The 25,151-nt window shown below is 39.7% G+C and overlaps 1 protein-coding gene across 1 annotated transcript in view; it reads right to left on the bottom strand.

Moving 5' to 3' along the window:
• Positions 1 to 16,104, bottom strand: part of TMEFF1 (transmembrane protein with EGF like and two follistatin like domains 1) — a 102,560-nt gene extending 86,456 nt beyond the window's left edge. The window contains exon 1 of the mRNA XM_039329271.1: positions 15,453 to 16,104. Within this exon, the coding sequence (XP_039185205.1) occupies positions 15,453 to 15,624 (172 nt within the window). The 5' untranslated portion in view covers positions 15,625 to 16,104. The remainder of the gene's footprint in view (positions 1 to 15,452) is intronic.
• Between the last annotated feature and the right edge of the window lie 9,047 nt (positions 16,105 to 25,151).

Raw genomic sequence — 25,151 nt, 5'->3', positions numbered from 1 at the left:
AAGAGGAAAAATAACAGCTCTCAAAAGAAACCAGCATGGCTGCATAAAGAACTCTCTGACAAATTGAAAGATAAAAAGGACAAGTATAGAAAGTGGAAAGAGGGGAACATAACTAAGTCAGAATATCAGCAAATAGCCCGAGCCTGCAAAGATGAAGTGAAGAAAGCCAAGGCTCAAAATGAACTAAGGCTTGCGACCAAAGTCAAAAATAACAAAAAAAGCTTCTTTCAACATGTAAAAAACAAGAAAAAAGTGAAGGAAATGATTGGTCCATTAGTGGGTGGAAGTGGCAAGAAGGTGACAAGCAACAGGGAGAAAGCAGAACTATTTAACTCATTTTTTGCATCTGTCTTTACACAAAGGGAAAAAACAGACCAACCTATCAAAAATAGTGCCATAAAAAACAAAACAGAAACACAAGTTAAGATAGGCAAGAAAATCGTTAGGGAGCACCTGTCCAGCCTAGATGAGTTCAAATCGCCAGGACCAGATGGATTACACCCCAGAGTTCTCAAGGAACTGGCAGATGTGATATCGGAGCCACTGAACTATATTTTTCAAAGATCCTGGAACACAGGGGAACTACCAGAGGACTGGAAAAGAGCTGATGTAGTTCCCATCCTCAAAAAAGGAAAAAAAATGGATCCAGGAAATTACAGACCTATCAGCCTGACCTCAATACCTGGGAAGATCCTGGAAAAGATAATCAAACAACGAATCAACGAACACCTAGAGGCAAACAAAGTCATTACTAAAAGCCAACATGGGTTTGTCAAAAATAGATCATGCCAGACAAATCTTATTGCATTCTTTGACCAAGTGACAAAATTAGTGGATCAGAGGAATGCTGTGGACATAATTTACTTGGACTTCAGTAAGGCATTTGATAAAGTAGATCACAACCTACTACTTGACAAGATAGAAAAATGTGGGGTAGACAGAACCACCACCAGATGGATCCGTAGCTGGCTGACCGGCCGTACTCAGCGAGTGGTCCTCAATGGAACTGCATCTATATGGAGGGAAGTGTGTAGTGGGGTGCCCCAGGGCTCTGTTCTGGGCCCAGTACTCTTCAACATCTTCATCAACGATTTGGATGAAGGGATAGATGGGGAACTCATCAAATTTGCAGACGACACCAAGCTGGCAGGAATAGCCAACACTCCAGAAGACAGGCTTCAGATACAGAAGGATCTGGACAGACTTGAACACTGGGCACTAACTAACAAAATGAAATTCAATGGTGAAAAAAGCAAGGTTCTACATTTAGGCAAGAAAAACCAAATGCACAAGTACAGCATAGGTGGCACCATGCTCAATAGTAGTAACTGTGAGAGGGACCTCGGAGTCCTAGTAGACAATCACTTAAATATGAGCCAGCAGTGTGCTGCAGCTGCCAAAAAGGCCAACACAGTGCTAGGCTGCATTAACAGAGGGATAGAATCAAGATCACGTGAAGTATTAATACCACTCTTCAATGCCTTGGTAAGGCCACACTTGGAATACTGCATCCAGTTTTGGTCACCACGATGTAAAAAAGATGTTGAGACTCTAGAAAGAGTACAGAGAAGAGCAACAAAGATGATTAGGGGACTGGAGGCTAAAACATATAAGGAACGGTTGCTAGAATTGGGTATGTCTAGTTTAACGAAGAGAAGGACAAGGGGGGACATGATAGCAGTATTCCAATATCTCAGGGGCTGCCATAAAGAAGAGGGAATTAAGCTATTTTCCAAAGCACCTGAAGGCAGGACAAGAAGCAACGGGTGGAAACTAATCAAGGAGAGAAGCAACCTAGAACTAAGGAGAAACTTCCTGACAGTGAGAACAATTAATCAGTGGAACAGCTTGCCTCCAGAAGCAGTAAATGCTCCAACACTGGAAGTTTTTAAGAAGAGACTGGACAGCCATTTGTCCGAAATGGTGTAGGGTTTCCTGCCCGAGCAGGGGGTTGGACTAGATGACCTCCAAGGTCCCTTCCAACTTTACTACTACTATTATTATTATTATTATTATAAACAAACAATACAATAACATTCATCCAGGGGTCAGATTTTATAAACCCCAGGCCTGCCGGAAAAGCCAGGTCTTAAGCAGCTTGCGGAAAACCAACAGGGTGGGAGTGGTCCTAATCTCCGGAGAAGCTGGTTCCAAGACGTGGGTGCCATCACAGAGAAAGCCCTCCCCGCGGCCCCGCCAAATGGCACTGCTTGGCCGATGGGACCTGAAGGAGGCCCAGCCTGTGGGATCTAACCGGACGAAGGGAACTATGAGGTAGTAGACGGTCTCGCAAATAGCCTGGCCCTGAGCCATATACAGCTTTAAAGGTAATAACCAACACCTTGAATTGGACCCGGAGACCAATAGGCAACCAGTGCAGCTCACAGAGGATAGGTGTAACGTGGGTGTACCGAGGAGCACCCACTATCACTCGCGCGGCTGCATTCTGGACCAACTGTAGTTTCCGAATACTTTTCAAGGGTAGCCCCATGTAGAGCATGTTGCAGTAGTCCAGACGTGAGGTGACAAGGGCATGAGTGACTGTAAGGAGAGCCTCCCGGTCCAGGTAGGGCCGCAACTGGTGCAACAGACGAACTTGTGCAAAGGTCCTCCCAGCCACAGCCGTCAAATGAAGTTCCAATTTCAGCTGTGGATCAAGGAGGACACCCAAGTTGCAAACCCACTCCGAAGGGGGTATATTTTCCCCTGCTAGAGTCAACACTGGACAGTTAACATGATCCTTGGGAGGCAACATCCAAAGCCACTCGGTCTTGTCAGGATTGAGCCTGAGTCTGTTAACCTCCATCCAGACCCTCACGGCTTCAAGGCAATGGCCCATCACATTAGCCGCTTCACTGAGAGAGCTCGGGGAAGAGATATATAGCTGGGTATCATCAGCATACTGATGAAACCTCACCCCGTGCTGTCTGATGATCTCACCCAGCGGCTTCATGTAAATGTTAAATAGACTCTATTCAAGAGACTCTATTGCAGCGGTTCTCAACCTGTGGGTCATGACCCCATTTGGGGTCGAACGACCATTTCACGGGGGTCGCCAAACAATGCGATCCGCCATTTTCCCGCCATTTTTTCCCCTTTTCCTTAGCTGTGCTACTCACTCTTATTCTATTGGCTTTCAAAAGCCAATAGAATAGACTCTCTTGAACAGAGTCTAATTCTATTGGCTCTCAAAAGCCAATAGGAATTGTTCAGGGTTGTCTCTGCCCTGCTGAGCCCGCCAAAACCCCCAGTCTGCAAACGGTGCTGCAAGGGGAACAGTCTGCAGAGCTTCCCTCCCTGTTGAGCAACTAAAAAGTAAGTAAAAGAGGGCCGGGGGTGGCAGGTGGGAGGCTGGCGAGTGCAGGGAGGGTTGCTGGCGTGCGTGGGGCCCAGCAGGTGCCTTACCTGCCTTGGTGGCCCAGCTGGTGGTCGGCCTGCGCTGTCTCTGCCGCTTGCCAGCTATGCCTCGGCCGGCGCAGGGGGTGGCACCATGCATGTGCGGCGCTCCCGGGCAGGGAAATACAGGTAGTCCTCCACTTACGACCAGTTGCAGGGTCGCGGCATTAGGAAGGTTGAGAACCACTGTCTTAGTAGAATAGCCAGACTAAGTATATACATCAACAGTGAGAAAAAAGAAAAAGAATTCTGTGTCGGATCGCTTATCACACAGGTCAATTAAAACCATGTCAGATGGTAGAGTTCCTGGGCAACTGTTGACAAGTGGGCAATGGGACTCAGGAGCTATGACTGGGATTGTAGGATTAATGGAAGAACAAGCACAGATATAACAAAAGCATAATGTGTTTGAAAATCATGTCATTATGGCCTCTTATTATAAATTGGAACCAACAAAATGGGAATACTTAAAGCAAATGCTTGAACACTGAAAAAAAATTTATCCAGACTCAAATATCACTGAACAGCGATTAGCAAATGAAAGGAGATTCATTACCAGAAATAAAATATTCAGGAATGCAGAACTGGAAAAAATTCAGAAAAAATGTGAAAATGGAAGATTCCAAAACAATAGTAGAATAGTAGAAGAAATTCAGATAACACAGTTGTTATTAAAATAACATATAAACAAAAAAGCTAATATGAACTTCAGAAACGAGAACTTAGAAGTAGTAATAACAACACAGCCAGTACAGGCCAGCCCTGAAATAACCTATAAATGGACACTTCCCACAAAAAGAGGAATGAAAAGACAAATTATCACATACACAGAATTATCCATAGAAAGACCAAAATTGCCAGCACTCAAAAGATCTGGCATCTATAATGAAGGGTGTAAATAAGACACTTGCAAGGATTAAAATAGCACCTATCAAAAAGACCTACAATTTGCCTACAATAAAAATCAGATTGCTCTAGACTAGTGGTTAAAGGATTAGGCTTGAAAACCGGAGACTGTAAGTTCCACCTTCGCCATAAATTCCATCTGCATCTTGGGTCAGTCATTCTTTCTCAGCCCAACATACTGTGTCTCACAGGGTTGTGGCCACAGGCAAAATAGCAGGAGGAAGGTGTGTTGGATACCTTCATTGCCTTGAGTTATTTGTAAAAATAATAAAGGTATATTATTTGCTCTTTTGTTTATATCTATTTTAAATTAAAATAAAAGGCAACAATAATGGTTGCAGAACAAGTGGGTATTGAAATTAGAAAAACAAAAACAAAATCATATTCAATTCCAAAGTGGCAGATCAGACTGGAGGCCAAGACAAAGAAATTAAGATCAGATACAAGTGATTTAAGGAACATGAAAGAGCAAAAAGAATGAAGAATCAAGACAACCATAATTTTTAAAAAATTGCTTACCAGAAAAATGGGAGAAGCTTCAGAAATCATAAAGCAACAATCACAGCAATAGTAGGAAAATAGAATGCTGTGAGCACAAATCATCCAATTTAAGCAAAATCAATTATTTCAATCAGACCAGAGACGAGTCTATATATACAGTGCTAGAAATTCTGAAAATGGGAAACAAAACAAAAAGGAAACGTATTGGAAATTTCTATGGAAAATCGAAGAGATTATAATAAAAATGCTGAGTAATATAAGAATTTGAAGGTAAATTTAGTAAAAATCAAATGGAAGAACTAATAGTTACAGTAAAATGGTTAAAAATGAATGAAAAGGATGAAAAACTATCTCCTGAAAATGATCAATTACCTGCCCTTTGGCTCCAATATCTGAGTAGTTTACATTCAATTATAGCTCAATGGCTTAATGAAGTATTGCATAAAGGAAACATCAACAACTGGTTAATATTTGGCAAAACTTACCTGATTCAAAAAGATACAGCATAAGAGACAACACCAAGAAACTACAGGCTGATAACATACTTGCCTGAATTACATATTAACATAATAGTGGACATGCAAAATTATTTAGAAGAAAGTAACATCTTACCAGTAAACAGAAAAGAAATAATCAGAATAGGGAAAGAATCATCTGATAGATAATGGTTTTGGAGAATTGCAAAAGGCAAAAAAACAATTTATGTATGGTCTGGATTGATTATTAAAAAGTCAACTGATGCTAATCAAACTAATAATACTAATAATGTAGATTACTATTTACAAAATAAATATTGTTTGAATCCAAACTGAATTACATAAAGACAACAACTATTGAAGTACTACTGAGATTAGTGAACCTGGTTAGAACATATGGAAATAACCAAATTCAAACTTCTCCTCAGCCTTGGGAAATTCTCCCATGTATCTCCCTTTTTCTTCCTCTCTTAATCTAATTCCCTCCTTTCAGCTGCATGATTTACATTAATATAAACTGAAATAAAATTTGAATAACCTATTTTCAGGTGCCTGAACAAAGAAAATTAACTTGAAATAGAAGAATAGGATATTCATTAAATTGTAAAGAATAGGACTATCAAGCCAAAACTAAGAATTTAAATCCTGCTGATTTTAACAATAGTGTTAACATGTATTTAAATCTCTTTCGGAATCAATTCCTCTATCTATTCTTAAATAAGTCAGATTTAATTCTTTGTAACATTATGAGAAGTGCGTGTCATCCTGAACTTCTTCAATAACTCATAGTCCTTCCAAGAACATTACTGTAATGTCTTTCATCTTATCCCTCCAGCTTATCTATTGTTTTTTTCTTCCACTTCCTTTACCTTGCCAAGCTTAGTTATTTTCTCTAGCCCACTACTTATTAAATCATGTAAATTTCTCTTAGTGATCAGCATCTCAAAATCACAGTCGGACTTTTTGTAGTCTAAGACTGATTTCATTGATTCTTCTTGCAGTTCATGGTATTCTTAGTAAACATCTTCAAAAACAGAAATGGAAAGCATCAACCTTTCTTATACTGTCAGCTCACAGCTGTAGATAATCACTATTTTAACTGTTTTCATTGAAAGGTAGCAATCCTTCACGGTGTTGTTTGTCATTGCTTCCTCCCTCTTCCTTTCTCCATCACAATCCATCTTATCTAATCTTGTGCTCAAGAAAAGCTTGATGTAACACCTTCACTCTTTCACAATCAACTGTAACTTCAATAAGTGTGGACTTGAAATTGTCATTGTGTCCTTAATATTTATCATTACTATAACCTGTAGTTTCATTTTATAGTTTTATTTTCATCTTCATCATCATCATCATACCATCATCATTTCTAAGTCTTCTTTACTTTCAGATAACAAACAAGTGTTGTTTGCACATCTCATATAATTAGTGTTTACTTTAGTTGTCATCCCTTCCAATCTTCCCAGTCTTAAAATATATTAATTTTGTAAATTAAATGAATGTAAGAAAGATTTACATCACCATCCTAAAACATAGCACCAGTCCCCATGTAATAATGTAACTGTACTTCAGGTGTTTGACAACAAGTAGTCCTTGACTTATAACTGAGCCCAAAATTTTTGTTGCTAAACAAAGCAGTTGTTAAGTGAGTTTTGCCCCGTTTTATGATCTTTCTTGCTATAGTTAAGTGAATCATTGCAGTTACTAAGTTAGTAACATGATTATTAAATAAATCTGGCTTCCCCACTGACTTTGCTTGACAGAAGTTTGCAAAAAATGATCACATGATCCTGGGACACTGCAACCGTCATAATATGAGTCAGTTGTCAAAAGTTCGATTCTGATTTGGTGATCATGGGAATGCTGCAATGGTCATAAGTGTGAAAAATTGTCATAAAAATCATTTTTTCCAGTAGCGTTGTAACTTTGAATAGTCACTAAGCAAACTGTTGTAAGTTGATGTCTTGACTGAAAAAGGTCAAGCAAATAAGGTTTCTAACCTTAACTACTGAATAATCCCTTATGGGATTTACATTCAATCTAAGTCGCAGTTGCAAATGTTTTTACTCTCCAGGATCAGTTAGAAGTTCTATACATTCTCAGAGTGTCATCAGTGCTCTGCATACCACTTTAGACTGCACGACGCAACACACTTTCAATACATATTGAATACCTCTACTGACTATAACTAAGGAGTTTCAGGAAAAACAAGTATCTGATCTAAAGAAAGGCAAGAGTAGTGCTGACTACACACTGAATTACCGATGTCAGTGAAAAAATATTTTACTTGAAATGTATTTGATATTATTTCAAATCAGCTTTCCAATTTAGAGATTTTTTTATGGGTTTTTAAAATTTCTTTTGAGGATAAACTGCAATTAGTTAACGGTTCCCTTTTCAAGGACCTGGAAATTCCATAGGCTGGTAAACAGTAAGAAAATGTTGATGAATGGGACAATTGACAAGAGAAGTAGCCAAAACAGCATGACCTCATTTTTCCTACTTGACACTTTCTCCTTTAGTTTTTACACTTTACTTGGGTTCCTCAAGCAAGTGTACTTGCCGCATCTCCAGGCAAAGTTACTGGAAGGAGGTATTGATGAAAAAAGCAGTCATCAGGGAATAAGTACTGGTAAATTCTCCTTCTCTTGTTACTTATAGTAAGAACTACATGACAGACTCCATGATTCTTCAACATCTGCAGGACCTGAACATCTCATTCATCTCTTTGAATCCAAAATGAAAATATAAACCCTGAAAGAGTTTGCAATTTCATCTGAACTTCTATAAATACTAAAACCATGAAAAGATTGGAGGCAGCTAAGAAGCACGTTCTATAGCGGTTACTTGTGGCTACTTGTCCATTTGAAATGATTGGCGATACCTTTCAATTATTGGCATCATCTGTCAGAAATGTTCATGATTCCCTTATTTCTCATCTTCTGCAACACTTAATTATTCTGTGACCTACTTCATTAGTTCTATTTCCCATATGTCATTATTATTACATGGTTGTAGAATGGCGCTTTTTTTTTGTTTCTCTTCATTGCACTTTGAGGGAAAAGTAGTATTTGAAGAGTTGAAATAGATTATATGATTATTTCATACTGGAATATTTATGAACTCCAAGACAAATGTTTTTCAGATAGAAAATGTACTTTATTGTTCTACATGTAGGCAAGCTGTTTAAAAATATTCATCGAATTAGGCAGAGAACTATTCCCATAATGAACAGTCCATATGGAGTAAACAGTACAAATTAATAGTTTAAAAGCATCTGATGTTACGTTGAGATTGAAGATAAGCAGAAGTGGAGATTATCAGTCCTTTGAATGGAAAACTAGCAGAAGACCCAGGAGGGAAAAAGACAGTAAAAGGCTTTCCAGAAAATATTAGACAGATCGTATTTAATGGGTACAGGCTTTGCATGTTAAAAATTATGCCAATTTATGTGATTACCAGGTTAACAGCAGAAAACCATTCTGGTTTTAATAGTACCATAATCTGTTTCCAAACATAGAGATAAAAGGAAATAATTCCTTATATCAAATATTGTCAAGCTATGACATTTGCTATGGCAAAATATAGAGGCAGCTACAAACTTGGACAACTTTAAAGAGGATTAAGCAAATAGAAGATTGGGTATCAACAATTGCTAGATATGGTGGTTATATACTTGCAGTATATTTCTCAGTATTAGTTTTTGGGATATATAAGCCAGAGGGGGATTTTGCTCTCCCATCCTCTCTTTCCCAAAAGTACTGCTCTTACTGATTTTAATCTGGTCCAGCAAGTCTTTTTTATGCTTTTGTTCAAACATGCCACTATCACCACCAACATATTATGGCTTCCATAATGTACTAATTATTAATGTTTTTTTAATTTTCCCAAATAAACCCATTACCTGACAATCCAAACTAAACTTAGCAATAACAAAAAAGTACATACATTTTAAGGTACTCATGATTATTTTTATTTCTATTAGATATAGGATTAAGAATTTATAGAGCCCACTGAATCACCTTCCCTCTGAACACTGGGGGAAAAAACCCACTGAGCCTGCAAACTTGGCAATCACTTCTGAAGGGCAATACCCAGTGACAACAACAGTACTGAATACATGTACAGTATTGCACTGTAGCTCATCCAGATAAGTCTAAAAGGATGAAGTCACCCACCGGGTTAAATCAAAAACAAATAAATCACTTGGTGTTATGCCTGAACCAATATGACATAGAAGATTCACTAGGGTATCACAATTCACTTTCCTCCTCCTGCATGCAGCACTGATGGTAGCTCTCACTGGGTGCGCTAAGCAATCACCAAATGAAAGATGTAGTATCATGAAGCTACATCGTCATCATCATCCCACTTCTTTTTAAAACTTTTTTTGAAAAGCTGACTAACTGTTCCAAATCAAGGAGGTCACACTGCCCCTTTCCCCAATCCATGCTTCCTCCCTCTTGAGAAAAACACTACAGCAGCTAAAGGAAATTTAGCCTGGCCTCAGGCAGGCCCTATAGCACAGTGATTCTCAACCTTTCTAATGCCGCGACCCCATAATACAGTTCCCCATGTTGTGGTGACCCCCAACCACTTATACATCACTGGGTGCCAGGGGCGTGGCCAAAGAAAAGGGGGGAAAAATGGCGGACAGCCTTGTTTGGCGACCCCCGTGAAATGGTCGTTTGACCCCAAATGGGGTCCCGACCCACAGGTTGAGAACCACTGCTATAGCAGAATGAGCTATAGGATCTGCTCCAGTGGTGGGATTCAGCCAGTTCACACCACTTCGGCAGAACCGGTAGCTAATTTTTTGTTGTCCAGGCCCAGAATGGACTTCCGGAAGTGGCATCCACACAGAGAACCGGTTGTTCACATATTTGAATCCTACCACTGATCTGCTCCATTTCTCTTGCCCTATAACTACAGTTCAGAACTTCAGTCAGAGGACAGAACTACTATGTTTCTCAAAGCCTGCAACTGGAACTGGCAAGGGAAAACAAAACCCTTTGTTCTGAGCAAGAAAAATATGAACCCTGTCATCATGATGTTGCCACTATTTTTGTTTACTGTCCTACCCCTAAATTTTTAACATGAGTAATGGGTGAAAGCCACATTCTGTATTTCAATAAACTAATGAAAACCTGTCAACTTTACATAAGTTTTATTTTCAGTAGTAGAAAAAAACCTGTATAAATGATATAGCAATAGCCAAACCAAAAGTATCTGAAGCGGTGGATTGAGTTAACTTTGAAATTAGATTTAATAGTAGTAAAGTTGGAAGGGACCTTGGAGGTCATCTAGTCCAACCACCTGCTCGGGCAGGAAACCCTACACCATTTCGGACAAATGGCTGTCCAGTCTCTTCTTAAAAACTTCCAGTGTTGGAGCATTTACTGCTTCTGGAGGCACGCTGTTCCACTGATTAATTGTTCTAACTGTCAGGAAGTTTCTCCTTAGTTCTAGGTTGCTTCTCTCCTTGATTAGTTTCCACCCGTTGCTTCTTGTCCTGCCCTCAGGCACTTTGGAGAATAGCTTGACTCCCTCTTCTTTGTGGCAGTCCCTGAGATATTGGAACACTGCTATCATGTCCCCCCTCGTTCTTCTCTTTGTTAAACTAGACATACCCAATTCTAGCATTTATTGAACAGCTAAAATTTTAGGAAGGAAGTCAGATTCCATTCACTGATGTGAATGGAATGAGACTAAGCAATAATCTAAAATTACTCAATCCTAAAGTAGGTTAATACGATTTACACAAGGAAAATAACCCATCTCCTTCTTGTTTCCTCCAGCAATGGTGCTTGTGAGGCAGAAGATGGCTGGGAGTTAAGGAAGATGAGCAATTTTGCCTCTCAAAGTTCCATAAGATATTTTATCATCTAATTCAACCAAACTACTTAGGGAAAGAGTTTGAAACTGCCATGCTCATTTGAGAGGATTTTTCCCATTAAAATATTAATTAATGTATTACTATTATACCTTAATTGCCATACAAAGATGTCTGATTAATAGAACAACATGATCCAGGGAGGAGTCCACTAGAATTGCTCATGCCAAGACAAGGGATTCTGGTGGAAGAAGAATGTTAACATGGATTATGCAAATATAATCCAGGCACTGCCTTGTAATTTGTCAAATATCACCAGTACAATGAGAGCTTAAGTCAGAAGGAAGGGGAAAGTGTACATAAGGAATAATGGATTATTTGGATGACTGGAAAGAATGGAGAAAGAATTCTAGTTACGGTCATACGGCATCTGTATGACATTATCAAATAACTGCATAAGGAAACATAAAGTGTTTTCCCTAAAAGGTAATTTATCATAACTGGACACAGAAGCTGCACAGAGAAAGAGGTAGGAACTAAACCTTAAAAAGAACATCAGCTAGAGCAGTGGTTCTCAACCTGTGGGTCGGGAGCCCATTTGGGGTCAAACGACCATTTCACGGGGATCACCAAACAAGGCTGTCCGCCATTTTCCCCCCTTTTCTTTGGCCACGCCCCTGGCACCCGGTGATGTATAAGTGGTTGGGGGTCACCACAACATGGGGAACTGTATTATGGGGTCACGGCATTAGAAAGGTTGAGAACCACTGAGCTAGAGCATCTTTGTATACACCAGATAAATTAATTAGATTTGAAAATCTGTGGTGTATCCAAATTAAGCAGCTCTGAATATAAAGAAGACTCTGGGGAGATATTTCCATACTAAGTATTATAATTTGCAGAATATGTTCTCCAATTAGACAAGTAAACCAAAACCTTTGCAATCTTGTCTTTTATGTTATACTGTTCAATTTTGTTTTCTTGTACTTTATGCTGGATGCATGTGATTTTTCTTCTTTTAAAACAGTACAACTATATTTATAGGCATTATAGAGAAATATCAGGTCCCAAAATCTGCTCTGCCTGCCAGCTTTTTAAAATGACTTTCCCATGCAGCATGCACGATATATATGCCGGTTAGACGAACTGGCATTTGGCAGTAGCAAATTAACCTACTAATCTTTCTTTGCACAAAACATAATAAGTCATTATGTGGATGCAAAAGGAATCCAAGTCAAGCATGCAAGAGCAATACTTTGCTCAACATGTCTCTAATCACAGCATGAGAAACTCAATGAGCAAGGATTGAGAGCAAAGATTGAAGGAACAAACAAAAGTGAAATTTACATTGTGGGATGACTTTTGCTTTTGTGAGAAATTGCTAACCACACCAATCACTGTTGTCAGAGTTGTCTATAACAAAGATGTCAAAGAAGGCATAGTGCAATATAAATATTTTAAGTTAAAAATACAATATAATAACTTCCAGATATTAGCCTATGCCTGTCTACATGGAAATAAGCCATTTACTAGACCTTAGAAATATGCTGAATGCTATTGGGCTTGTATTTTTGCAATTGCTCCTCCCTATTCACTAATTTCTCCTGATTGTAATTTAACCCTGGGGGGGGGGGTGTGTGAGCCAGATTCAGAATGTTTAGAAAGATTCTAAGCAAGTATGCTTAGAAATTTGGAAGAATGTGCAGGAAAGAAAGAGTTCCACATTCTTTTCCTTAGACTTCCTTATTATTCCTTTTACTTCCTTATTATTCTTCAACATTTAAAACATAGATCATTCCATTGTTCTACATGTTTAGTGCCTTGAGTGCCTGCTCCTTTGATAGTCAACTCAACCCAAACCTATATAGTATATGTTTAAGGTTAATCCTGCTATTTCCCATAGAAGTTACTCTTTAGCAAGTATCAAAACAGCTGCAACCTTAACACTGCAATCCTACACAAACTTGCTTTAAAAAAAAAAGCTACGTTGGAACGTATTTCTGAAAAGGCAGACAAATGTGTTGTCAGTAACTTATGCTACCAAAACAGAGCACTATATAAAGCGCTCAAAGCTGTTTAAAAAGTGGTAGCCTTCTTCATCTCTCAGAGAAGACAATGAAATTGGAAAGAAGAATCTGTTACGAATCTCTCATGAATTTGACACTACCAGTTGCATGTGATTTCTACTAATAATCCTTTCAGAGCAATCATCCATGCTCTTCAAATGACGGAGGGGGGGGAATGAAAAAATGACAGCTCAAATGCTTTGAGGAAGGCAAAACATTCTAGTCAAAAGGAACAATAAACTAGAAATATGTTTAAGAAAACCATTTTTAGAAACCCAATCTCAATTATAAGTTTAATTTCCTGTAATTTCCTGGATCTGTTTAAGTACTACTAATTTAGAAAGATAACTTTTAAAAAATAAATGTGAGGTAAAAAAAACAGCATTTATTTCTGCAAGGTGTTGAAAGAGAATAAAGTAACCATTTACACAATACAGTTTTTTAAAAAAAATACATTTGCTGTGATCACAAAGTATTTCACAATATGTCTTTCTATATAATAGAGGCTAGATTTGATCTAGGGGCTTGTATTATATTTATTAATGCTGCAGATCTGACAAGAAGCAGCCCAATTATCTAAACAGGTTACAGAAGCAACATCTCTGTATTTCTCAGGCAATCTTTTTAAGAAACAGAGCTGAAAAAAAGAGTGGGAAAGTGGTGAATATGGATGCAGTAATTGTGGTGATAAGCCTGATACACATCCAACAGTGAGAAACAAAAGAGAGGCTACCTCCTGTTTGCTTTTTCTTTTGTTGCCTTTTGAACAGAAATTATATTCCCTTCTTGTATCACAACTAAAAAAAGTACATTTTGAAATCGGAGCTGCACTGTTTTTAGTTCCAGCAATAGGAAATGAACTCATATCACCTAGCCCAGGGATGGAGAACTTTGGCTCTTTTATGACTTGTGGACTTCAACTCCCAGAATTCTGAGCCAGCCATGCTGAGCCAGTGGTTCCAGATGCATGAACTGTTGACCCCCTCACAGCCCACAGGTCAATGTTCACATTCCCAGATTTACTTTCCCTTCTTCATGTCAGAGGGAACATAGGGCTCTGAAATGCATGCAGGTGAAAAGAAAAAGAGGGAAAGAAGATGGAGCTTCTGTTGAGACCTCTTTGTATACAAAAGAGATTTGGAGGATAAATGTGTGAGATTTTACAGGCCAGTGTGACTTTTAGACCCAGGTAGTGTTTAGCTTCCACAATAAAAGTGTACACATCTGAACTAAAAAAAAAAAGAAAAAGAAAATCTCCTTGAACCCAGGCCCAAGGTTTCAGTGCCACTAAACTCAGTGGGACTTACTCCTGAGTGAGCAAATTTAAAAAGAAGGGGCTGCTAGTGAAAACAACTGTACACAATACCTGAAAGTAAGCCCAGGTGAATTTTGCTTACTTTGGAACATACACACATAGTGTTGGGCTATGAAGTAGTGAATAATATTTTGAAGATTAACCCGCAATCCCACACAAGTCTATTCAGAAAGGACTGAGTAACATCTTGTTCTTAGATAAGTTATAGAATTGCACCTGAAGCGACTGTCATTATGAAAATCATATTCTATAACCCAGGGCTGAACCTTGGGTCCAAACGCAGGTTGGCTGAAATTTAGCTCTTGACTGCTTCCATCTTCCATGTTCATCCGCACAACCTGATGATGGCCCTGGGCAAGCAGATTCCTGGCGATTTAGGACTGCGCTGCAATCGGGCTCTAGGGTTGTGTGTAGAGTGTCACAGAACCTGATCTATCACCTGAAACTACGGTAGCAGGAAGGAGGCAGAGCCTGCGCGGAATCTGTTTCACAGCATCTAAGGCGCAGAAAGCGACCCCTGCGCTTGAAATCCCGTGCATACGGACGTGGAGGAAAGTGCCTCCGAATTGCCGCGGCTCTCGCTCTTCGGAACCGGAACGTGGCGCGGGGAATTCGGGGGAGGAGGAGGGAGAGAAAGGCAGGCAGGCAGGCAGGCAAGTGGCGTGATGGGTTTTCAAAAGTGTGACTGACAGCAAGACAAAGATGGGGCTGGCTACTGACGGAGCTATTCAGCATGGAAAGGAAGGGGTGGATGGACGAGAACGAGGAAGGAACGACCAGCCCATGTGGCGTGCCGAGATGGGGTCTGAGGCGGAAAAAACCTCGAGCGGTTAAGAGCGCGAAAAGACGAGGAGGACAGCAGAAAGGAAGGATGCTCGGCGTGGGCAGCAGGAGCGCTTGTGGGCCGTCCAAGCCTCCACTCCCCGCCCAGCGCCCAGCCCGCCGGTCCTGCAGCTTACCTGAGCAGTTGCCGCCCGCTTTCCCCTTGCCGGCGCAATCGGCGTTGGTCGCGGCGGGGGAGAGAGGGTTGGACGTCCGGACGCGGCCGAGGGTGCAGAGAGCCACCGCCAGCATCAGGAACAGGACGCCGTTGCAGCCGGGCGAGGGCCGGGGCCGGGCGGTGGCCGCCATGGCGAGGGCTCTTAAAGCGGGACTGGAGGTCCTTCTGGGTCTCAATGGGCGCCGCCGGGAGGAGCGCGGACCCACCGGCCTTGCTGCCAGCCAGCGCTCCGCATCCCGGGCCGAATTCGCTTCTGGCGGGCTTTTTTATTATTATTGTCCCCGGCTTCCGGGAGCCGGTAGGGATAGCCTTGCCTCCCCGCGCCCCTTTGTGCGATGCTCCTGCTCCGTCGTCGCCGATGCTGCTACTGCTGCTGCCGGCGTCGCCGATTACCGCTCGGGCTACAACAAAGGGAAGGGGGGGGGAGATGGAGGCAGTGGGAGGGGGAGAAGAGGGGAGTGGGGTCCACGTGATGCCGATGCCGCCAGCCTCCTCCCCCGGGACCGGGACAGAAGGGGGGGTCCGACTCCAGGTCGCCACGCCCCCTCTTTCCCGACTGCCACTTGCCCGTGCGCGGAGCGGGGGCGGTACGTTCAGGAGCGGCCGGGCACCTTGCTCAGCCGCGCGCCCGTCCTGGGATTGTTCGCCCAAGAAAGCGGGACGAACGCTCGCCCGGGCCGCTCCTTCTCGCACGTGAAGCCTGCCGGGGGGTGGGAGGTGGGGGAGCTTCTCCGCTGCCTCGAAATCTCCCTCCTCTAAACTGCCAAAGAGAACAAGATTGGGGCTGTTTAACCGCTTTCAGAAGAGGGGGAATTAGAAGAAAATAGAAACGCATCGGCTGGTCAGAGTTTGTCTCAGGAGTAGGGCGTTTGATTACCCCCTTGGAACTAGCGGACCCCAGAGAATTAAACTGGCAAGAATTGAACCGCATGTTGGCAAAGCAGAAATCCCAGTGAGCTCCATAGTTGGATTGGTTCCCCCAAAAGCACGTTCAGGATTAGGCAGTACCTCACAGTTGGAGGAGGAGGAGGGAGCAGCGTTGATCTGGACCCTTGCCTCATTGCCTACGTAGTCCTATCCACCAAGCCTTGAGTTGCCAGAACACAATAGTGATATGAAATGTGTTGTTCCCACTGCCGATTCCTTTCCTGCCTCTTTTTGCTTCTGTTCTCAATCACTGCCAGTCATTCAAGGCAATGAGGGTAGAAGCCTAACAGATTGTGGCTGCCCATGGAGAGTGTTGTAATAAAGGAGGAAACACTATGATCTTGCCGATACAGCTAAGGATGATTGAAAGTTGTTTCCTTCATAAGTTGGGAATGACGTGATATGGCAGAAAAAAAGATGTTGCCATGGTGTGTTTATGTGATGGTTAAGTCCAAGTGGGAAAGACCAGTAAACACAAGACATTTTATAAACAAGATTTCAAATCAAATGTCATATTACAATCAAACAAGGTATTATTTAGGGCCTGTTTTGCCAACAGCATGTTGATTTTATTTGGAACAAGTAATGAGGGAAAAAAAGGAAGATTACTTGCAGAATCATTAGTGCTACAACCAAATGCAAATACTTAAGGTGCTGGTTGCAATTCAATGAAGTTACAAACATGGTAAGAGTTACTGAAGTTTTAAGCCTTTTTAACACTATACTGTTTTGTGGCCTGTAAAACTGATTTTCCTCTACAGTAGAATAAGACTGAGGTTGATAGAATATGGAAGTACTCTTTTCAGGCACAATAGGCACAGACCTCTGCAATAAGTTATGGCAGGTCGCTGGGTGTCATTTGTGGTTGAGCTGACATTTGATCAAAGGCCTTCCCTGACTCAAGTTCAATTCTGTTCTCTTCACCAAAATGGTGAGTGGTTATTGGGGAGGACACAAAATAGATAGCAATCTGTTTTGATGCAACCAAGTGATAAAACATGCGACCTCTCTTTTCCCATTATCCTAATCAGTGGACCATAAGTGACTGAGTATCTTCCATTTGTCATGTAGAAAAGGATGTTATGGAAGAAAAATATGGCAAATCCCATTTTGTAGAAGTCTCAGCTTCCAGCTTCTTGAAGCAAATCAAGAGCTTTCTGCTTTTCAGTAGCAAAGCTGTGTAGATGAAAAGAATGTGCAGATTAATGACCATATAACCTTTGTTCTTAATCTGAAGAAGAATAAACTTTTTATTTTTTATTTTATTTCCATTCAATTGTGTCTACCTCTTGGAGCCTGTCCGGACAAGTGTTTTCAGAAGTGGTTTGCTATTGCCTCCTTCCTAGAGCTGAGAGAAAATGACTGGCCCAAAATCACCCAGTTGACTTTGTGCCTATGGTGCCAAAGAATTCCTGGTCTCCCAGTTTCTAGCCTGATGCCTTAACCACTAAACTGGCTGTCTAATCTTTTTATTAAACAATTGTTAAATCAACAATTAACATATAAACAATACAGTAGCAGATACGCCTCCAGCTCTTATTATTTTTGGTTTTCTGGAAGTTAGCAAGTCATATCAGAGAGATTTCAACTCAAGCAAATATAGATTTGTACTTCTTTGTGATGACTTTTAGTGAAAAGTGAGCTAAACATTTTATATATAAATAAATAAGATCATCTAGGGAGGTCCTTCTCCAAGTAGCCCTAGATCTAAATGTTGGAAGGTAACCATGAGATTTGCTGATGCCTGGCATCCCAACTTAGAAATGTTCTTCCTTGGAAAGTGTGCCTGCTAGCCAGCCATCTTGGTCTTCACCCAGATCGCCATGACAGTTTTAATTCCTTATTATAGAGGAATAAAGAGATGGACTTGAAGAAATCATGAGACGATTGTTACTAAATCGTATGTTTCGCACAGGAAAACAGAAAAGGATGGAAGATAAAAGACCAGGTTTTCAGGATTCTGTTACTGTATTATGGCCTATATCAATAAAATATAATTCTGTTATTTCTTATTTGTTGCTCTTAATTGCGAAGTCATGTCCGACCCATCGCGACCCCATGGACAACGTTCCTCCAGGTCTTCCTGTCCTCTACCATCTTCTGGAGTCCATTTAAGTTCACACCTACTGCTTCAGTGACTCCATCCAGCCATCTCATTCTCTGTCGTCCCCTTCTTCTATTGTCCTCAATCTTTCCCAGCATTAGGCCCTTCTCCAGTGAGTCCTTCCTTCTCATTAGGTGGCCAAAGTATTTGAGTTTCAACTTCAGGATCTGGCCTTCTAAAGAGCAATCGGGGTTGATCTCTTCTAGGACTGACCGGTTTGAACGCCTTGCAGTCCAAGGGACTCGCAGGAGTCTTCTCCAGCACCATAGTTCAAAGGCCGTTATTTCTTATAGCACTTGTTTATTTATTAGATTTATGTGCTGTCCATCTTGCATAGAGGCTACACTCGGCAGCTTACAAGCATTAAAGCCAGTAAGCATTAAAATGAAAAAAAAAACAGTAAATAACAATAATAATAATAGGCACAATTAAAAAATGGGGATAAGAAGAACACAAAGTACATGGGGAAAAGTTTGGGATTTCCTAATCAATAGCCACCTCCAGAATGGTACACCACCTGTTGGAGGCACAGGTTTATTGGCATGGCCAATTCAAAGGTATTGACTATTTGTTTTTAGATCGTATGATCTGAACTATTTTCAGTCACATTGTGTTTGTGTTTTTGAACAGGCTTGCTGTTGATCTTAATTATAATTTTAACAGTATGTATTCTTTATAAATGCCTACCAACTATAATAAAATAGAATTGCTGTTCATGAGAGGATAGAGTTTATTTTACTTGCAATATGTTTTTTTTCTGTAGTGGTTTTAGTTCCCAACATAAATGCTAAAACTTTCTTACCTGAAAAATAACTTTTTAAGCTGATAGGTATTTTGTCAATTTCAAATATGTAATCTTACTGAATTAGACTGTCAAATGTTTAACAAAATGTAAGCGATAACAACTACAATTAACCAAAAGGCAAATATATTAAAGCCAATGCAATTAAGTAGTCAGACAATATTTTTCAGAAATTAGAAGAAATTTCAAAAATAAATAAGTCTTGATCTATAGTAAAAAGGATTTTGATCATGAGCCAGGAGAATTTAATGGTATCAGGTAACCCAAATATTAAAATAATCATGTTACCAACAGAAGAGAGATGGTCATGGACTTAATCCTGAGTGGCATCCAAGATCTGGGTGACGTATGATATCAAAACAAGTAGCAGTAACATCCACCATGTACCTAACTCATCATGCACATAAACAGAAACTAAAACTGCAGCATAATTCCATTCAGTTCAAGAATTAGAAGGATTTAGGTAAGGAAGTTGAGTTCAGCAAAATGAAACAAAAATAGCTTGAAGACTGTTGGGCCTACTTGCTAGGCATTCACAAAACTGCAGGCTGCTTGCCAGAAACAGGATATACATGTTCATGGTATTCTCTATCAAGTATACAAGGGCAGATATTCCCAGCCTTTCTCTGCTGAATACAAAAAAAAAAAATATAGACTAGGGTTACAATGATAAAGAAGCAAGAGAAAGAGACTGGTAAGGAATACAAGTATCATTCTTCCCAAAATCCTCTGTGAGAAGCTTGGGATTTCTAAGAACCTCCACGAACACTGAAGCAGAAGACAATTTTGCTTCAGGAAGCTTCCTGTCTCTATAGAAATAGGTAAAATGTTTAGTCAAGAATATCGTGCTATGTTTGATTTGGTGCTCAGTCTAATTCTCTTTTTCCCTCCATACAAGTTACAAAACATTGTGCACTCTAACTTTTTTTCATTCTTGTGAGACTGGGCATTAAGATATAATATTGTCTTTAGACTATTCTTATGGCTTGTAATATGATTTGAAAGTGTTGCAGTCTCTTTTATGAGACCTAGTTAAAAATACTCATTAGTAGCATCTTGTGGTCTTCTTGGAATACTGCATTTTCCAACTACAGCCTTAGCCAGCCACTAGAAAGATAAAACTATAACTTCAAATGTAATACAAAAAATGTTTGAAGCCAATAGAAATAATAACACAAACAATAGGTTTGAAGAAACAGGAAGATTAACAGAACATACTAAACATGGGTTAGAAGGAAGCTCTGAATAAGAATTATAGTTAGTAGAATTTAGAAATATTGTAGGAAGAAAAGTGAGACATTTTAATGAGAACATTAATAATGCAACCTAAAAAGAATAAAAGATATTTCCAACTTTAATTGTTGAAAAGAATGGAGATATTTCAAAATAACAGTAAATGCATTAATGAAGGCTTTCCTCACCAATTATGGAAGAAAGAGAACATAGTTGCACTGATTGGTTGCTGAGAAAGATTATTATAATTATGAAGGTGGTGACCTGGATTGATCATGATTATTTTTCTCATAACAGCAACCAGCTAATGGAATTGTGTCCTTTTCTCGTCACCAGGACTGGTGAACTGCTACACATCTTACTCATGGGTATGTTTTCTATTCCAAAATTAGATCTGCTTTGTTCTCATGGTTTGATCCAAACTATGCAGTTCCCACCCTTCCACACCATTAGCAATACTGGCTAAAGCTGATCAAAGTTTCTTGCAGGAGGAGAAAAATGAAGAACGTTCAGATAGCAATTTAGTTATTTATAATTAGCTTTTATCCTATGACTGATTATTTGTGAATGGAAAGGCCTTCTCATTTGCAAGAGTGTCTGAACATAATCTTAATATTCCAGATGTGTCCACCACTCCAAGATATTAGACATCTGTGATTCAGAAGTCCCATAAAATTAACATCACCACTATTATCACCATCACCACCATTACTATCCAGCATTATCACATGTGCTTTAATCTTTCTTTCTTGCTCACTAGCCATGTTTGTTGCTATTCTCAAACTCTATTTTCTTTAATTGTGTTTACATGTTTCTCTGATTTGTAATTACTAGCAGGCTCCCATATAGATTAGATTATTGACTTTTTTTCCAGTCTATCACATTGCATGCTGGGTGCATCTTTATCAAAAAGTAACAATTTATATTTGTCTCTGAATCTAAAATCTATGTGGTCCTATTAGAGCAGAAAACAACTGCAGCATCTGCCTTTGTTTCACGCCTGTAATATTTAAAGAGCGTGTGTGTCCTAAAGCACATAGAAAACGTGTCCAGAGTTCTCAGAAAGCTTAAGTTCCTTGAGACACTTTAGCTTCATGTTCTCTCAAATGGAAATATCCTCCAAAACCTATCCAGAATACAGTAGATGATTAATCAACAAGGGCTAGCTTCAAGCCAGCTATTTTGAGTCTTAGAGAATATGCCCCACATTGGACCCTTTAACTAATAAGGAAAAAAAGGAGGATTACAGGATATTAAATGGAAGGAGAGATTAGGCATCCTGTCATGTTTAAGGGATTCAGTACTACCTTGCTTTGCTCTTCCTTGTTTTTTTATTTGATGCTTGGAAAAAAAACTGAAAGTAGGAGAAAATATGTGCCATGTTGCATAACTCAAAAACAAAGTTGAAATAAAATGCAGGATATAGATATATTTAAAAGCTACCATCTGAACTTGGGCTCTTTGCTCAGTACTGATTTATTGCCTCTGCCAGATACTGTTGTGGTGATATAATGTCCCTGTTAACCACCTACAGCTGGTCCTCAACTTACAACCACAATTGGGACCAGAATTTCTGCTGCTAAGGGAGGCTGTTGTTAAGTGAGTCACACCTGACTTTATTAGCTTTTTTGCCGTGGTTAAGCTAATCACTGCAGTGCAGATGTTAAGCAAACCCAGCTTCCCTATTAACTTTGCTTGTCAGAAGCCAGCTGGGAAAGTCACAAATGGCAATCACATCACCCTGGGATGCTGCAACTGTCATAAATACATGCCGGTTGCCAAGCACTCAAATTTTGTTTGCATGATTGTGGGGATGCTGTGATGGTCATAAGTGCAACAACCCAGTCATAAGACACTTTTTTCAGTGCCATTGTAACTTCAAAGGGTCGCTAAACGGATATAAGTCAATGACTCCCTGTATACAGAAGTAAAGGATGATCTTACAAGAGGTTAGATAACTAAATACAGAAACGCCTAGTGTAGATACATAACGCTTTAGATATAAATTGCTATCATCTAAAATTCTTGCAAGAAGTGGAATGAAATATTTTCACATGGTCCTATAAGATATTGGGTGTTAACTAAATCTCTTTGAAAAAGACCTTCCATATGTGAGGCTACAGAACTGGGAAAGCTGTCTTATAGCCAACCAGCTACATTTATTCATTGGAAGTAATATATGAGGACTTTAAAGAGGATTTTCATTGTTGGGCAGCTTCATTTTGGACTGGTCTTAGAAATATCCTAACAATTCCATTTAACAATACAGAAATTATTTAAGTAATTTATTTAAGTAATTGTTTGTTTTAGTTGTAATTGTTTTATAATTTGGTGTCTCTTTGTATGTATGTATGTATGTATGTATGTATGTATGTATGTATGTATGTAGGTCTTTGGTTGTTCGGGTTCTCTCCCGCGTAAAATTGGAAGTGTCTTGGCGACATTTTGACGAAGTCCCATTCGTCATCTTCAGGCTGATGTTTTCAGCTTCGTGCTTCAAGGAGCACGAAGCTGAAAACATCAGCCTGAAGATGACGAATGGGACTTCGTCAAAACATCGCCAAGACACTTCCAATTTTATGCGGGAGAAAACCCGAACAACCAAAGACCTACATACAAACACTGCGAAAACCTCAGAAAACAAATATATATATATACACACACACATACACATACACACACATACACTAAGTCATAAGGTGGCTGATTTCATTTTGGTTTAGTGTATTGGGCAGACATAGCTAGCTGAGGTTTATTTAATTCACAATGCCTGAATCCAGTAATTGTTTATATATTGGGGAAGGAAACAAAGAAAGCAAGGCTTCATTTTTTTTAAAAGATGTACACAAACATTTTTATATGGTTTCTAATCAAACAGCTTTTAAAAACAATAGTCAAGTTCACAAAACATATTTTGCAAAAGCAAGAATGGGAGAATGGTGTCCAACTCCATGTCACTTTCAAATCACCACTAATTCTTTGGAAAAATATATTTTGTCTGCATGATCTCTGAGCACTATTTGACTGACTGTTTAGCTGAGATGCATTTTTGCTGAAAGAGAAGCATGTTTACAATTACAATTGGCCTTAAGAGAAAGAATATAGAGGAAGCAGTCGAAAGAAACAAAGTAAATAGACTGCATTTCCAAGCAACTGCTAACTACTTCATATAATTGCCTTCTTTACTAAATCTCTTCTACAAGCTGAACCAAGGTCAACTAGGTTTTGGACCTAATAAAATAGCTTTCGGGATTATCACACACACACAACTTTTCACTGCTAGCTTCTACTTTCTTATATAAAGAAGCTCCCTGGGCAGTGCAGCTCTACCTCAGGACCCATACAACCTTTATTACTCTGAGGACTTCTTTTTCCATTTTATTAATTTGAGAAAATTATATCGTCATCTTCCATACAGAAATGCATTATGGTAATTGTTTTAAGTCCATGTTTTTTTTAAAAAAAACCTTGTTAACCCATTGCCTTTTACTCAAACACCTCCCAGCATGAGCTATCTTTTAATTTTGCAACCCTACAGATGTCCCAAAGGTGCTTTTTCAAAAGGCAACTGGGCTTTCGTTGTTTTTCCTTGAAGATGTTTCCCTTCTCATCCAAGAAGCTTCTTCAAAAATCTCAGCTTCTTGGATGAGAAGTGAAACGTCTTTAAGGAAAACAAAGAAAGTCCAGTTGCCTTTTGAAAAAGAACCTTTGGGCAACCAGGACCTGGATGGCTGAGAATCTCCATAGGCATCCCTACAGATGCATCTTTTTTCCATTCCTTTCTCTTTACTCCCCTTCCTTTTCTTTAAACATCTCTTATATTAAACCACACACTTTTTATTTCTTTCCTCCTCTAGAGATCCCTCTTCCTTATTTCCCAAACAAACAAGATGTTCATTTGCCCAACATTGAGCAAGTACTAAAGGCAAATGGATTTTGCAGCATAGCCAGGCTGACTGGCTAGCTGACTTTGCAGACTATAAAAGCTGGCACCAACTCCATCATGCTCCTTTGAATCCAGAGGGAGATGCAGTAATGTAATTACAATAATAGCTACCCTGCAAATTAGCATGCAAAAGAAATACATTTTAAGTTTGTGGCAAGTCTTCTTTCTCTCCCTTATTACTGGTGTTATATGAGAGTCCCATAAGGAACTGGAAACAGACAAGACATATTGGATGTTTGGTATTCCCTAGATAGCTACAAATAGAATGTGGCTTGAAAATAGTTTGAAGCTAGTGCTTTGGAGATGTTACTCCATTTTTATGTCAATCCATAACTGACTTGTGAATTGAAATGGGTATATTCTTGGTTCTTCTTAAAATGGGAAATTACTGACAGTGCCATGTAAGCCATTCTATATATATTTAAAGAGAAAAGAAAGAGAGTCATAAAATGACTTATTTAAGCACTGGCTCGCTAAGATATTGAGGCTGGGGATAGGGGAAACCTATATGATTTAGTACAGTAGTTCTCAACCTTTTATTCACCACCAACCCCCTTTAAATACCTTTTGTGGCCACAGACCATGGCCATGGACCACCAAGACTTAACTCAAGATTTAAATAATAACATTTTTTAAGCCTACATTG

The sequence above is a fragment of the Crotalus tigris genome, unplaced genomic scaffold, assembly GCF_016545835.1.
Source record: "Crotalus tigris isolate CLP2741 ecotype Arizona unplaced genomic scaffold, ASM1654583v1 scf7180000024391.5723578, whole genome shotgun sequence".
Taxonomy (NCBI): domain Eukaryota; kingdom Metazoa; phylum Chordata; class Lepidosauria; order Squamata; family Viperidae; genus Crotalus; species Crotalus tigris.
This window is presented reverse-complemented; position numbering and strand designations above follow the sequence as displayed.